Source organism: Sapajus apella, unplaced genomic scaffold (assembly GCF_009761245.1).
Source record: "Sapajus apella isolate SASKATOON/1434 unplaced genomic scaffold, GSC_monkey_1.0 scaffold63, whole genome shotgun sequence".
Classification (NCBI taxonomy): domain Eukaryota; kingdom Metazoa; phylum Chordata; class Mammalia; order Primates; family Cebidae; genus Sapajus; species Sapajus apella.
The window spans coordinates 7,505,118-7,520,672 of record NW_022437003.1 but is presented as its reverse complement, the minus strand read 5'-3'; the positions used below and the strand labels follow the sequence as shown (position 1 = coordinate 7,520,672).

General features: G+C 41.3%; 1 protein-coding gene across 3 annotated transcripts in view; it reads left to right on the top strand.

Annotated features, from left to right (window-relative positions):
• The window catches only part of CAP2 (cyclase associated actin cytoskeleton regulatory protein 2), a 146,911-nt gene that overhangs the window by 33,164 nt on the left and 98,192 nt on the right, over positions 1-15,555 (top strand). For all 3 annotated transcript variants that reach the window (XM_032247653.1, XM_032247654.1, XM_032247652.1), the window contains one exon: positions 2,178-2,278. In XM_032247653.1, the coding sequence (XP_032103544.1) occupies positions 2,178-2,278 (101 nt within the window). The remainder of the gene's footprint in view (positions 1-2,177; positions 2,279-15,555) is intronic.

The window sequence follows — 15,555 nt, the reverse complement described above, 5'->3', positions numbered from 1 at the left end:
AAAAAAAAAAAAAAGAGAGAAACTTTTAGAAGGAACATAATCCCTTACAAATACATCATAGGCATAGATCAAAGGACCACTCTGTTATGATACTGGTATTATGATGTGCTTTAGAAGGTGAGTATTTTTTGTTTTTCTCTGATGATAATCGGGTAAGCTCAGCTCAATAGTTGAAGAAATATTTTACCTTTTTACAAGGCGACAAGCACTGTGGTAGGTGCAAGAAAATTGAAGGTGAGTAACACACAGTCCTAATCCTCCAGGATCTTTGGTCTCAATGCATTACTATTCAGGGCCCCAGATTCTTTGATTAAGGGATACTCAAAGGATGCAGTTTGGAGAGAAAGACAGGTCTGCCTGCAGGAGTTGTGAACAGAGCTGAATGATGAAAGGAAATTGGAAACTACTCCCTTTTATTATTGTACCTTCTGCTATGTAGAGGACTCTGTCACATTTCTGAAACTTCCTCCCACTTTAAATAGTCAGTAGAGACCCCCCTCGGGCCTCTTCCATAGCAACAAACAGGTTTATCTGTTTCCAAAGGGATCTATAAGGAACCTTTGGGCTTGTGTTCCTTTTATGTTTCAGAAGTTGTTACGTACTGTGCTGCAAACTTTAAGATAACTCAGCTTCAGCGTCCTGCTCAGAAGTTAGAACACAGCTGCAGAGAGCTGTAAATAACTTGTTTCCATCACCTTTTGGGCCTGTGGAAATGGGCAACTGGGAAAAAGAGAAAAAGACGCTATCCTAATAGTTTTGTGAGCATGGATGATACGTTTGTACAACATGAGAAAAGGAATCTTAGGTTTTGGTTAGAGTTTTCATAGCTGTGGTGCTCAGTTTCTCAGTATTGTATTTCTTAATATTAGGGACATGAAATCAGGGACTTAGATTGTTTTCTGTTAATTAAAAGGCAGGGAAGGAAATGCAGAACACGCCTTTTGGGCAGTTACCACTTGAGCTTTGCCAGTAATGTGGCAGCTGTGAAGCCAGCAGGTATGGGCTCCGCAGTCAGTTTCACTTCCACTGTGGTAGTCCCCCGGTGCCCTGGGGAGTGAAGAAAGAAGAAAGTGAGTGAAATCAGCTTTCTTTTCATACTTGGCTGGAGTTCATTATTACCTTTTGATTGTCCTGGGTAATCTTGGTAACTGTTCGTGAGGTCATGATAGCACCTGAGCAGGCGGCTGTGGAAGAAGGGCCATTGGCTTTGGATGAATCGACTGGGTTCAGGTTTTGGATCTGCCTTTTGTTTGGGCTATAACTCCAGCCCAGTCACATGCTATGTTTGCAACACCATTTCCTCATCTATGACATTGTGATAGTGCCACCTAACTCCCTGGGTTAGGAGGGAATGAACTGAAATTACACAGTGTCTTTACTCAGGAGGATGAAAAATAGGAAAACAGTGTTTTTCTGAGCTGTTGAGAAATATTTAATAAACATTGATCCCAGCACTTTGGGAGGCTAAGGTGGGCCGATCGCTTGAGGCCAGGAGTTTGAAACCAGCCTGGCCAACATGGTGGGACCCCATCTCTACAAAAAACACAAAAATTAGCCAGGTGTGGTGGCCTGCACCCATGGTTTCAGCTACTTGGGAGGCTTAGGCTGAAAAATCACTTGAACCCTGCAGGCAGAGGTTACGGTGAGCTGAGATCACGCCACTGCACTGATCACAGAGTGAGACCCTGTCTCAAATAAAACCCACAAAAAACAAAAACATTGATTGAATGAAGGAATGACTTAGTGAATGAATTAGTGAAAATGACATTGATGATATTAAACTTCCATATTACCTATGGCAAGACAGTGCTGGGTTTTCTTTCCTGTTTTTTTTTTTTTTAGACAGAGTCTCGCTCTGTCACTCAGGCTAAGTGCAGTGGCTCGATCTCGGCTCCCTGAGATCACCTCTACCTCCCAAGTTCAAGCAATTTCCCCACCTCAGCCTCCTGAGTCACTGGAATTATAGATGCCCACCACCACGCCTGGCTAATTTTATATTTTTAGTAGAGATGGGGTTTCACCATGCTGTCCAGGCTGCTCTTGAACTCCTAACCTCAGGCGATCTGCCTGCCTCAGGCTCCCAAAGTGCTGGGATTACAGGTGTGAGCCACCATGCCTGGCCAATCCCAGGTTTTCATTCAACTACCAGAGAATAACAAAATGCTTCTTTCCCCAAGGTGTGGCACCCTCCGTGGAAGCCTTTGACAAGCTGATGAACAGTATGGTGGCTGAGTTTTTAAAGAACAGTAGGATACTTGCTGGAGATGTGGAGACCCATGTAAGTACTTTCCTCCCCTGTTCTCAGTGGAGAGTTTAAACTTACCAGCCCAGCCTCTGATGACTCTAACGCCTGATGAGATCTTTACTTTTTTTTTTTACTCTGGGTAGGCAGGCGGTGGCTAAATCATTCATCACCATTTATTCATTTAATTACTCCTGCAACGCATATGGATAGAGCATTGTGGCACAGTTCTGGAAGCTGGGAGCATCGGGATGAGCAAGATAGGCCATGTCCTGCTCTCACAGAACTTTCAGTTTAGTCTGGGAAACAGATGATATCTACAAATACATAAACGAATGCAAGTATGTTAAGTTATGACAAAAGAATAAGAAAGCAGGGTCATGTAGAGTGCTGGGAGCAGGGATGTTGCTTGAGATAGGAAGGTGTATCTGAGGTGACACTGAGCAGAGATCTGATGGAGACAGGGAGTGAGCCGTGGAGCGATGTGGGGAAGAGAGTTCCAGGCAGAGGGAACAGCAAGAGCGAAGGCTCAGAGCAAGCTTGGTGTGATCTCAGCAGGACAGAAGACCTGGGAGAAGACCAGGGAGAGGGGTAACAAGGGCTCAGAGTACAACATGCTCTTCTAGTTACAGTGAGGGACTTAGTCGGCTTTCCTTCCCGCTGTGATGGGAAGCCACCTGGGGGGCACTGGGCAGAGGACTCGGGTCAATTTGATTTATGCTTTAAAAAAGTTCCCCTGGCTGAGCTGACTCAGTCTGCAGCCACCTGTCTTCTTTCTGTAAAATAAGGCCTGAGGATATCACCTTACGTCCATTGGGATGGCTGCTAGTTGAAGAACAGAAATTAACAAGGTGAGGATGTGGAGACACTGGAGCCTCTATGCACTATTAGCGGGAATGTAAAATGGTGCAGCCACTGTGATAAACAGTATGCTGACTTCTCAAAAAAAAAAAAAAAATGGAACTACCATGTGATCCAACAATTTCACTTCTATATATATCCCCCAAATTTGAAAGCAACATCTCCAAGAGACACCCATGTTCATAGCAGCATTATTCACAATAGCCACGAGGTGGAAGCAACCCAAGTGTGCGTTGACAAATACACTAAATGTGGTCTGTACATACAATGGAATATTAGCCTTGAAAAGGAAGGAAATGCTGCTACATGCTGTAGTGTGGATGAACCTTGAGAATATTATGCTAAGTGAAATAAGCCAGACACAAAAAGATAAATGCTATATTATTCCGTGTATGTGTAGTACCTAGGGTGGTCAAATTCATGGAGACAAAGCAGAATGGTGTTTGCCAGAGGCGGGAGGGAGGAGAGAATAGGAAATTGTTCAGTGAGTACAGAGTTTCAGTTTTCAAAGATTAAAACCTCCTGAGATTGTACAACGGTGTGAGTATACTTCACAGTACTGAGCTGGACACTAAAAATGGTTAAGATGGTAAATTTTGTGTCATGTATATCTTAATATAATTTTGAACAAAGCACAGCCTGAGGAAAAGCAAAAACACAGACTTTGATCTTCTCTGGATTAGAAGAGAATTTTAAAGATGCCTAAGCTTGCTTGCCAGTTTTAGACACTTTTCATATTTTAAAAAATATTAGCATCATCTTCAAGCTTAGTCATTGTTTGCATGCATTTAGTGAAAATCTAATGTGATAGCCAAACCAATTAAAAACATAAAAAGAAATTTATCACTGGGTTCTTCTTTTTCTTTGGCCTTTGTTTCTCACTAAGGATTGAATTCCAAATCCACCAACCTATGGTTTTCTCAGCAACAAGACAAGCCTGGCAAAACCATTTTCAGTATAGATTCACAGAAAATCTGGTTCTTGAATGAAGTTGTGGTTTGGGGCTTCAAAAAAATAGTAGAAAGGGATTCTGTCTTTGCCCCCCTCCCAGTTAGACATAGTATGAAACACCCCACACCATCTCCCAGGGGATCCGGTGACTGGTTATGCCAGTCTCCAAGATTGTAATTAAATAGGTGCTTATCTCATCACATTGCAATGTATTTGTTTGTCACATCTAAGAAAAACAAAGATTCTTCTCCATTTTTGTTGAAGTACCCAGAAGCCTTGGTGTATATGAGTTCTGGAAAGCGTGTGCACTAAGACGCGTCTGCATCAAATGTATCCCACAGCTCTGTTGTTACTGCTCTAGCCCGTTCTTTCCCTCAGTGTTCGTGTTTACAGGAAACCTCATATGCAGCAAAAGAGTGGCTGAGCCTCTTATATTCTGAGGCATGATAACTCCTGAAAGCTAACATGTACAGAGGAGTATTATCTGCAGTACACTGAAAGAGATGCTTGAGTGATTGACAAACATTTTCTCTCCTGAACACTATCACAGTAATTATTGTATCATTATGGTTACTATTAATTAATGTCTACATTAGGCTTCTGAGGTACACAGTACATTATAACTCTTTAGGAGTACCTCAAAAATTCTAGATAGAAGCTTTTTACAAGAGAATAATGAGACCTATAAATAAGTATATTTAGCTTTGCATTTTTTTTAAAGATTTAAGATTCACATGCTATCTTCAAATTGCATAGTAAACAGTCCCTTTAAGTTCTTTTTAGAATAAAGTGAGTTATAAAGTGTAACTCCATTAATAGTAAGTTTTTCATCTCCTCATTCATCAGCCTGTAAACAGGATGACTCAGATGAAGGAATATTCTCAATAACGAATATGTAATGCTTAAGGAAATTTACGTTCTCACTAGTTTTTAAAAAATAGAGGAAAGGAAAGAAAATAAAAGAGGAAGGAAGAAAGGCAAGCAAGAAAGAGAGAAAGGAAGAAACACTTGTCATCTGAAAGTTTAGACTCCAGCTCTGCCACACAAAGAAAAGTGCAGGCAGCTAGCGTCCATCTGCCCGTGACTTTAATACTTTGAACATACCATTTATTTTTTCTCTCACTTATAGAACCATGTGTCATTGGTATTAAGCCTGCAGCTGTTGCCTCTCACATCAGCCAGAAGTGGGGGTTGAACTTTATTCCAAGAACACACCTGTTGCCTAGAATTAAAAAAAAAAAAAAAAAAAAAAAAACCTCACATACCTGATTGTACAGGATGGAAATTTGAGAATGACACAAATGTGCATCATGTTAAATCCCGCGCCTGTGTTTAAAAGCCATTTCACAGATACCGGGAAGGCATGAGGGCAGCCGAGCCATGATTTAACGTCTGCCCCAGTGTGTTGGCTGCTGGTTGGGCTTAATTTACTGAATACTCAATAGTCTATTGACAGAACAGACCACAAAAAAGGGGAACTAATAGCTACAATTAGGAATCTCTGCTGAACTGAAGAGCGTAGCAGGTTTAGAAAAGATGAGATCTTGTAAAGCCTCCTTGTGTGCAACCTAAACCAAAGGGCTTATTTAAACTACTCTTCAACCCAAAAACACTGACACAGCCTCCACCCCTTTTAAAAAAGAATACATGACTTTATTTATAATTGCATAAATGCATAATTTTATAATAGATGTTGGGTAAATGGAGTTCTCAATATCAAAGAAGCAGATCCTCTAGAAACTGAGCCTATGTAATACCTAACCCTTGGTTGGACATCATTTATCCATAAATGGATTTATGTGATTTTGAGTTTGTCTTTTTTTTTTTTTTTTTTTTTTTTTTTTCAGATGGAGTCTTGCTCTGTAATTCAGGCTGGAGTGCAGCAGTGCGATCTCAGCTCACTGCTACCTCCGCCTCCCAGGTTCAAGCAGCTCTCCTGTCTCAGCCACCCGAGTAACTGGGATTACAGGCATGCGACACTATGCTTGGCTAATTTTTGTATGTTTAGTAGAGACGGGTTTTCACCATGTTGGCCAGGCTGGTCTTGAACTCCTGACCTTGTGATCCGCCCACCTCCGCCTCCCAAAGTGCTGGGATTACAGGGATGAGTCACTGTGTCTGGCCATTGGGGGTTATTTTTTAACAAAGCTACCCTATTGTTAGGATTCATAGCAGAACTTATCTCAGGTCTGTTTCTAATGGATGAGACAAACGTGAAGCAACTGCCAGTTATAGCTCTTCCTAACCCAAGTCTTTTTTGGAGATTTCTAGAATTTACATTTTAAATATTTATAGGAATCTGGAATATTTATTTCCTGTTCTTGATGGAAATGGAATTTAAAAACTCTTATTACTGCATGTTCTCACTAATAAGTGGGAGCTAAACACTGAGAACACATGGACACAAAGAAAGGGATGGTATATAGTGGGACAACCAGAGAGTGAAGCGTGGAAGAAAGGTGAGGATCAGAACCTGTTGGGTGCTGCTGGGCGCAGTGGCTCACACTTGTAATCCCAGTACTTTGGGAGGCCGAGGTGGGCAGATCACGAGGTCAGGAGATCAAGACCATCGTGGCCAGCATGGTGAAACCCCGTCTGTACTAAAAATACAAAAAAAAAAAAAATTAGCTGGGCGTGGTGGCGCATGCCTGTAGTCCCAGCTACTGTACTCGGGAGGCTGAGGCAGGAGAATGCTTGAACCCAGGAGGCGGAGATTGCAGTGAGCTGAGGTCACACCACTGTACTACAGCCTGGGCGACAATGCAAGACTCTGTCTCAAAAAAAAAAAAAAAGAAATCTGTCAGGTGCTGTGCTTATCACATGGGCAATGAAGTAATCTGTACATTAAACCTCCGTGACACAAAATTTACGTACATAACAAACCTGAACGTGTACCCCTGAACCTAAACTGGAAGTTTAAGAAAGGTATCATTAAAAAATTTCTTATTATTTAAAATGAAAGAACCACAATTTTAACAAAAGGGCAATAAAATTCAACTAAATGTAACACACATAAAACATACTATGATCAAATCACCTGCCACACAATGTTCTGTCCTTCAGTTCCCTGACTTCTGTCAAGGATGAACATGATCAGCAAGTTATTAGAGTCTCACTTTTGATAAGTAACAATCACTATGCCGGATGTTCCTAGTCTTGACCGTTTATTGAAATCATCTACAAAATATGTTGCTCATTTTGTGCCATGCTGTTCGTGAGCTCAAAGAGTGGCAGCAGGAGAAGTCTCTCTTCCTGTGCCTCGCACTGGCAGTTTGTATTAATATTTGGATTTCGAGTGGCCCTGCTTTTCACAGCATGACCTTGAGCTAGTCCCTTAATCTGCTCCTTAACGAGGCAGGGTGACATAATTTATCAGGGCCTCTGGCTCTCAATAGCCCATGCCCCTGACTCATCAGTTCTCTCAGCCTGAAAGCATGAGGGAGTTGTTTTGGTTTCCAAATAGTTTGCAATAGGGTGGCCTCATCACCATTACAAAAAGCATCTACAGCCATGACAGGGTAGATACCATGAGAAACAAGCAGAAGGAACCATGTCGGCAAAAGGATACACAGAACACTAAAGATGAGGCATCTTTGCATTCTCCTGCGGTCTAGGTGAACATCTGGCTCCTTCATCTAAAAGGACCCATGGGCCTCTATGAGTCTGTTCTTTCTGGTCCTACAAGTTGTCACATCTTTCTTTACGTAAATCTTATCTTTGAAACATATAATAACCTTATCTCTGGAATAAATAATACAAAATATCTGCATGTTTATTTTATGAATGGTATCTGTATTCTTCCAGTTCTTTTGATTCTAGAAGATATTGATGGATCATTTGTACTCATTTAAAAAGTGACCATTTACATTTTTAGTGCCTTAGAATCTGTGTCTGTATAGGATCCCCATCCCGTAAAAACTTGTCAGAAGCACCGTTGTGGGGCTGACTCAGCAAACCAGCCCATTCCATGTCGATCTTCTCACCTGCCCACTCTGCCTTCAGCCAAGTTGGTCTTCCCATGAGCTTCCAGTTTCCTGCTCATTGTTGTAATTTGAACATGAATTTTTATTACCGCTAGATGTAGAATATCTTGGCAATTGCAAGCCCGAAGGATCTCTATGTCTTTCAGCTTCTTCAAATGGCAGAGATCCAAAAAATGACGTGCGTTAAGAATTCTGCCTCTGGGTTCCATCCAGGCTTTAAACTGGGCTCTTCTTTCTTACTGTCTTAGCCATGAACAATAGCCAGAATTTTTAGAGAAGGAAGCATTTAAAAGTCACCCATTCCAGTTATTCACTCCCTTTCTTGCTTACTTGTTTTCTCTTTTGATTTTCTTGCTTTCTCCCTCCCTTCCTTTCTTCTCCCTCTTGTCTTTCTTTTCTTTCCTTTTATTTTCATCCTGTTTCCTTTCATAATTCCTTTCCTCACCTTTTTTTCTTTCTTCCTCCCTTTCTTCCTTCTCCCTTTCTTTCTTTACTTTTATTTTCTTTTTCTTCCTTTCTCCTCCCTCCCTCCTTTCCTTTCTTCTATCCATCCATCTGTCCTTCTGTCTTCTACAGAGAAGGAAACTGCAAATTAGAGAGGCTAGGTGATGTGGGTGGTGTGTTCAAGACCTCGGCAATGCAGTGGCAGACAAGTAGCTTTTTGGGGTTTGGGGTATTTTTTTTAATGGAGTTTGACTCCTTGCCCAGGCTGGAGTGCAATGGCACAATCTCAGATCACTGCAACCTCTGCCTCCCAGGTTCAAGCAATTCTCCTGCCTCAGCCTCCCAAGTAGCTGTGACTACAGTCCTGCACCACCATGCCCAGCTAATTTTTGTGTTTTTAACAGAGATGGGGTTTCCTTATGTTGGCCAGGCTGGTTTCAAATTCCTGACCTCAAGTGATCTCCCATCAGCCCCAGATGGGACTGTCTAGTTGCAGGAAAACAAGTCCAGGCATCTCACTGATTCTACATTATGGTGAGTTGTATACTTATTTCATTATATATTACAATGTAATAAGAATAGCACCCAGTAAATGTAATGTGCACATTTTCCTTTTTCTTGGACAGCAAATATGCTTTCTGCCAAACTCTTGCCTCAGTGCTTTCCTTTCTGCTTTTTTAGTAATTTAATTTTTTTTTTTTTTCAAATGGAGTCTCACTCTGTCGCCCAGGCTGGAATGCAATGGTGCCATCTCAGATCACTACAACCTCTGCCTCCCGAGTAGCTGTGACTACAGTCCGGCGCCACCACACCCAGCTAATTTTTGTGTTTTTAACAGAGACAGGGTTTCACTGTGTTGGCCAGGCAGGTCTCGAATTCCTGACCTCAAGTCATCCTCCTGCTTTGTCTGTGGAAAAATTGTCTTCCGTGAAATTGGCCCCTGATGCCAAAAAGATTGGGGAGTGCTGGTCTAGGTGGGGGGCCTGGCGCACAGAGCAGGGTGCAGCAGGTTAAGGGATCAGCAGGATGCTGGGTGAAGGGAAGGGCATTGTGCTTTTAAGATCTATTGTAAGTTGCCTTCCGTGGGGAATATGCCCCTTACACTTTCATCAGCAATGGATGAGTGTGTCTGTTTCCCCAAACTCACCTATAGAGGGAGATGTCAGTGGAGTTTTGCTGATCAGATAGGCGACAAATAGTATTTCTGTGTCATTTTCAATTTGTAATTTTCTTATGATGAGTGAGGTCGAGTACCTTTTCATATGTTTAAGGGTCACTTATATCACTTTAGCTATGAGTTGTTTATGCATTTCTTTTGTCCATAGATGGAAACAAGGAGGTCATTGGTTTATTATTGATTTCTAGATAACTTCACATAATGGGAATATTGGCCTCTGTCTGTGGTGAGAGATACAAATAATTTTCCCCGTTGTCATTATGGCATTATGACTATGACATTTCTGGCCAGTGCGCTGGCTCACATCTGTAATCCCAGCACTTTGGGGGACCGAGGCAGGTGAATCATGAGGTCAGGCATTCGAGACCAGCCTGACCAACATGGTGAAACCCTGTCTCTACTAAAAATACAAAAAGTAGCTGGCTGTGGTGGTGGGCACCTGTAATCCCATCTACTCGGGAGGCTGAGGCAGGAGAATTGCTTGAACCCAAGAGGTGCAGGTTGCAGTGAGCTGAGATCGCGCCACTGCACTCCAGCCTGGGCCACAGAGCTAGACTTCATCTCAAAAAACAAAAACAAAAACAAAAACAAAAACAAAAAGACCTTGCTTATGTTGTTGTTGATGTTGTTTTTGACGTTTATGTAGTAGAATTTATCATAAACTTATCTTTTTTTCTCTTTTATGGCTTCTAGATTGTAAGTTGTCATTCAAAAGGCTTTTTTCTTCTAATGCTTTCATAGGTTCATTTTTGACACATACATTTGATCCACATTTGACTTTATCTTGGTGAGTGATGTAAGGCATGGATCCAATTTTTTTTTTTCCAGGTAGGGTCTTGCAATTCCCCTCACTATCATCAATCAGTCCATTTCCCCCATGGATTGAAATGCTGCCTTTATCACATGCTAAGCACCTGCATGCCTTCAGGTCTCATTTTGGACTTTCTGTTCATTCCACTGCGCTGTTCGTGTCTCAGTTCCAACTGTTTTAGTCACCGAGGATTTAGAGCAGCTTTACTCAACCTTTTTGGCACCAGGGACCCGTTTCGTGGAAGACAGTTTTTCCATGGACTGGGAAGAGGGATTGCACTTTATTTCTATTATTATTACGTCTCATCATCAGATTGAATCAGTGAGAGCCCTGAGCTTATTTTCCTGCAACTAGATGGCCTCATTTAGGGGTAATGGGAGACAGTGACAGATCATCAGGCATTAGATTCTCATAAGGAGTGCACAGCCACGATCCCTTGTGTGCTCCGTTCACAGTGGGGTTTGTGCTCCTATGAGAATCTAATGCCGCTGCTCATCTGACAGGAGGCAGAGCTCAGGCAGTAATGCAAGCGATGGGGTGCAGCTATGAATATAGATGAAATTCCACTCACTCGCTGGCTTGCTCATCACTCACCTCCTGCTGTGCGCCCCAGTTCCTAACAGGCCATGGACCAGTACCAGTCTGTGTCCTGGAGGCTGGGGACCCCTGATTTAGAGTATGTTTCGTGTGTGATACTGTTAATTCTCCCCGTGGCTCTTCTTATCCAGAGTTCTCCTGGATGTTTTTGCTTATTTGTCTTTTTGTTTAAAATCAGCTTGTCTGTTTCCAAAAGAAAAATGTTGGCGTTTTTATTGGAATCCGGTTAAAATTATAAATGGTATTAAAATGTTCACATGTGTGTGATGTTGAGTCTTCCTATCCAAAACCAGGATATGTCTCTCCATTGATTCAAGTCCACTTTTGTATCCTTCAGGAGTACTATCAAGTTTTTCTGCAGTTTGGCATGATTCTTGAGTTTATTTCGGAGGACAGGGGTTGTTATTTTTAGCAAATGGACTACTTTTGTCTATATATTTTTGAATTGGTTGTTCACATATGTGAAAGCTGCTGATTTCTGTGTGTTAATTTTGTGTCTGGCTACCTTTCTGAAGCTAATTTTTTTTTTTTTCTTTTTGAGACGGAGTCTTGCTCTGTCACCAGGCTGGAGTGCAGTGGTACAATCTCAGCTCACTGCAACCTCCACCTCCTTGGTTCAAGCCATTCTTCTGCCTCAGCCTCCTGAGTAGCTGGGACCATAGGCACATGCCACCACGCCCGGCTAATTTTTGTATTTTTAGTAGAGACGGGGTTTCACCCTGTTGGCCAGGATGGTCTCGATCTTTTGACCTCGTGATCCGCTCGCCTCAGCCTCCCAAAGTGCTGGGATTACATGCATGAGCCACCGTGCCCGGCTGAAGCTCACTTTTGTTGTTGTTTGTTGGAGCTTTTCAGTTGATTATCCAGCACTTTCTAGGTATATAGTTATTTGCAAATAATTAATTGACCTCTTCCTTTTTATACCTTTTTATGTCTTTTTATTTACTATTACCTTTAAGACATTATTTTAAAAATATTGACAAAGGCTTATCTTTTGGCAGCAATGCCAGCCCCTTAAGTATGATGAAAAACTGTGTGTGTGTGTGTGTGTGTGTGTGTGTGTGTGTGTGTGTGGTCATTTTAATGTTTAATTCTATATCTCCCATTTTTATGCAAGAAGATTATTGGTCTTTTTCAGCATCTATAGAGATGCTAAAAATATAACTTTTCTTCTTAATAAGTTAATTATATTAATATATTAATATTTCTTAATATTGAACCATTCTTGTATTTCAGGAGGCTATTTAGTTATATTGAAGTGACCATTCTAAACTTTATTTTATGTTTCTTTCAAGATGTTTAAGGAATTTCATATGTGACAAAGGGAAATATGAAATTTTCTGAGTCATATGAACTAATTTGTTCAAGAAAAATATGCAGCCTTTGAAAAATCCTTATGCACTTTTAAACTTTATTATTAATATATTATTAAATATCAAGTGCATTTTTAAATACTTTTTTAGACTTAAGACCATTATATGTACACAGTACAGACTTATTTCAGGTCCTCTGTCCAAATGAAAAAAAATTGCCCTTTTTTTTCTTTGAGACAGGGTCTCACTCCCTTCACTCAGGCTGGACTGATCCAGGCTCACTGCAGCCTCAACTTCCTGGGCTCAGGTGATTCTCCCACCTCAGCCTCCTGAATAGCTGGGACTACAGGTACACACCACCAGGCCCAGCTAATTTTTCGTATTTTTAATAGAGACAGTGTTTCACCATTTTGCTTAGGCTGGTCTTGAACTCCTAGACTCAAGGAATCCTCCCACCTTGCCTTCCCAAAGTATTGAGATTACAGAGTAAGCCATAGTGCCTGGCCTCTAAATATGCATTTTCTATCACAGATTCATAGTTGAACTATGGCCAACAGATTTGAGACGTGTAGCTGTTGAGAAAAAAAAGTGAAGTTAACTTTAAAATGCATTTTTTTCTGTTATGTATGTAACCTACACTTTTCAAATTTAAAATTTAAAAAAAAAAACAGCAACAATGTATAGGAATTGTAATGAACTCTTGTTGCCTTCACTTCTTTGCATAACTCATGATTGCCTGTACAAACAAATTAATCAGGAAGAGGAAGAACCTCCACAATGACATTAACCTTTCCTGGCCTGTTTTCAGTAGCAAATACTTTAGGGGCAATTAAATTCTTTGGTCCAGTAAATCAGGCAAAGCTGAATCCTCACTGGAGTTACTGAATCTGAAAGAGATTCTTCTATGCCCTAGAGCTCATGATATAATGATTTGAATATTACACGAGGGGAAGGAAACCTGGGGTTTACCTCCAAGTTGACCATGAACTTAGTGTGCTACTGTGGATGAGGTTCTTAATCCTCTGGGTCTTTGAACCTGCACATGATGATGTTTGTCACCAGGAAACCTGTGGACATCTGTCCTGGTTCTTCCTTTCTCTTCTATGTTCACTGACATAAGCAAAATGGAACAGACAGCATGTACAGGGCTGAATTTGTGAGCATGCCCAGGGCTGCCGCAATTGGGGCAAATCATATTACCCCTGGGTACCCCTTCACTTGCTCCTGGGAAGAAACTGATTGAGTCTCACATGCATGATGTTGCTCTGTGGAAATGTGTGGTGTGTATCTATAGCTCAGTCCATACCAGAAGCACCTGAGAGTTGGCTGGGTGTGGTGGCTCAGGCCTGTAATCCCAGCATTGTTACTGGAGGCCAAGTGGGGAGAATTGCTTGAGGCTGGGAGTTCAAGACCAGCCCAAGGAATATAGTGAGACCCCATCACTAATTTTTTTTTTTTTTTTTTTTTTTTGAGACAGAGTCTCACTCTGTCACCCAGGCTGGAATACAGTGGCGGCACCTCGGCTCACTGCAACCTCCGCCTCCTGGGTTCAAGCCATCCTCATGCCTCAGCCTCCCGAGAAGCTGGGATTACAGATATGTGCCATCATGCTGGGCTAATGTTTGTGTGTTTAGTAGAGACGGGGTTTCATCATGTTGACCGGGATGGTCTCAAATGCCTGACCTTAAGTGATCCACCACTTTGGGCTCACAAACTGCTGGGATTACAGGCGTGAGCCACTGGGTCTGGCTGATCCCATCACTATTAAAAAAATAAACTTCTTGAGAGTAACCAGCAACTTTCTTTCTAACATTTTCTCCTCAAAAATACCTTTTTATTAGCTGACCATGGTGGCACATGCCTGTAACCCTGGCTTCTCAGGAGACTGAAGCGGGAGGGTCATTTTAACCCGAGTTCTAGGCTGCAGCGGGCCATGGTCACAGTACTGCACTCCAGCCTGGGTGACAGAGGAGGCTCTGTCTCAAAAAAAAAAAAAAAAAAAAAAAAGGGAAGAAAAAAATAGGCTTTCAGAGGATAGAGGATTGTTTCCAATGTCGGGAATTCATCATGCCACTGAATCCTACAGAATATATGTTCCTTCTCCTGCCTCTTTCCTTGCCTCTTTCTTCTCTACCTTCTTTCTAAAACTGTGCCCATAATTGGAACATTTGTTGTTGTTTTCTATCTAGACTTCGGGATAACTCTATTGTTTGCCTGGAGGCTGCTTCAGCAGTACTTTTGTCCAAAAGGAATGACCTCTTTACGTACTGACTTCATTTAGCTTATCTTGTTATTTCTACTCACGCACCCATTCTCACAAAACACACACGTGCGCGCACGCACCCCACTCATCTATGACTTCCTCGTGATATCATTATTAGCTACATATAAGAAAAAACAGTCTCAGTCAAATGTGTGGGCCCTATGGCTGAAGCATCACTCTGATTCTAGGGAATGTGTTTGCAGGTTTATTATATTTCTATACGTAAAGCAAGGACAAAATAAGTTTTCCAACCTTCAGCATTTCTTTTCCTTTTCTGGCTGTCTTTACATTGTGGTTTAACACTGTTAGTTTTAAAACATGCCAGATTTTACATACATATGTATATGTATGTTATAGCACATTATACACCAAGTCTTTTTCATGCATCAAATATGTTTTAGTGATGTAAAAGAGAACAGGGTATTCAATGAACTAATAATTTATCACTCACATGTGTTTACAGTACAAATCTTTTCCCTTTCAGAAAACCGTTAAAAATTTCTAGATAGTAAGGTACTTGGAATGCCGATACTTGACTTTCAATTACTTTAGTTAAAGCAAATTAATATACAGGTAAAGTAGCATGATTTATAACTTTGGGCCTACCTATTAAGAGTTGGGGTTTCTTACAAGGTTCTAGAATTATGCTCTTTTCCCCCAGACCTCTCTCTGTCTAGCACTGTGCCCGTAATAGTTAATCGGTATTTTCTAAATGAATGCGTGAAAACAAGTATGTAAATGGATGAATCAAATTATTAAGGAATAATGGAATCAATGGACAGATGAATTCACTGTGGCTGACAGCTTGAATCAAGCCAAACCTAGACCAGCAGTCAAAGAACAAATCATCAAGGCCAGGTTTTAAGTCAGGAAATTAGCAAGTGAAATACTGAGAAACATAGACTATTATCAA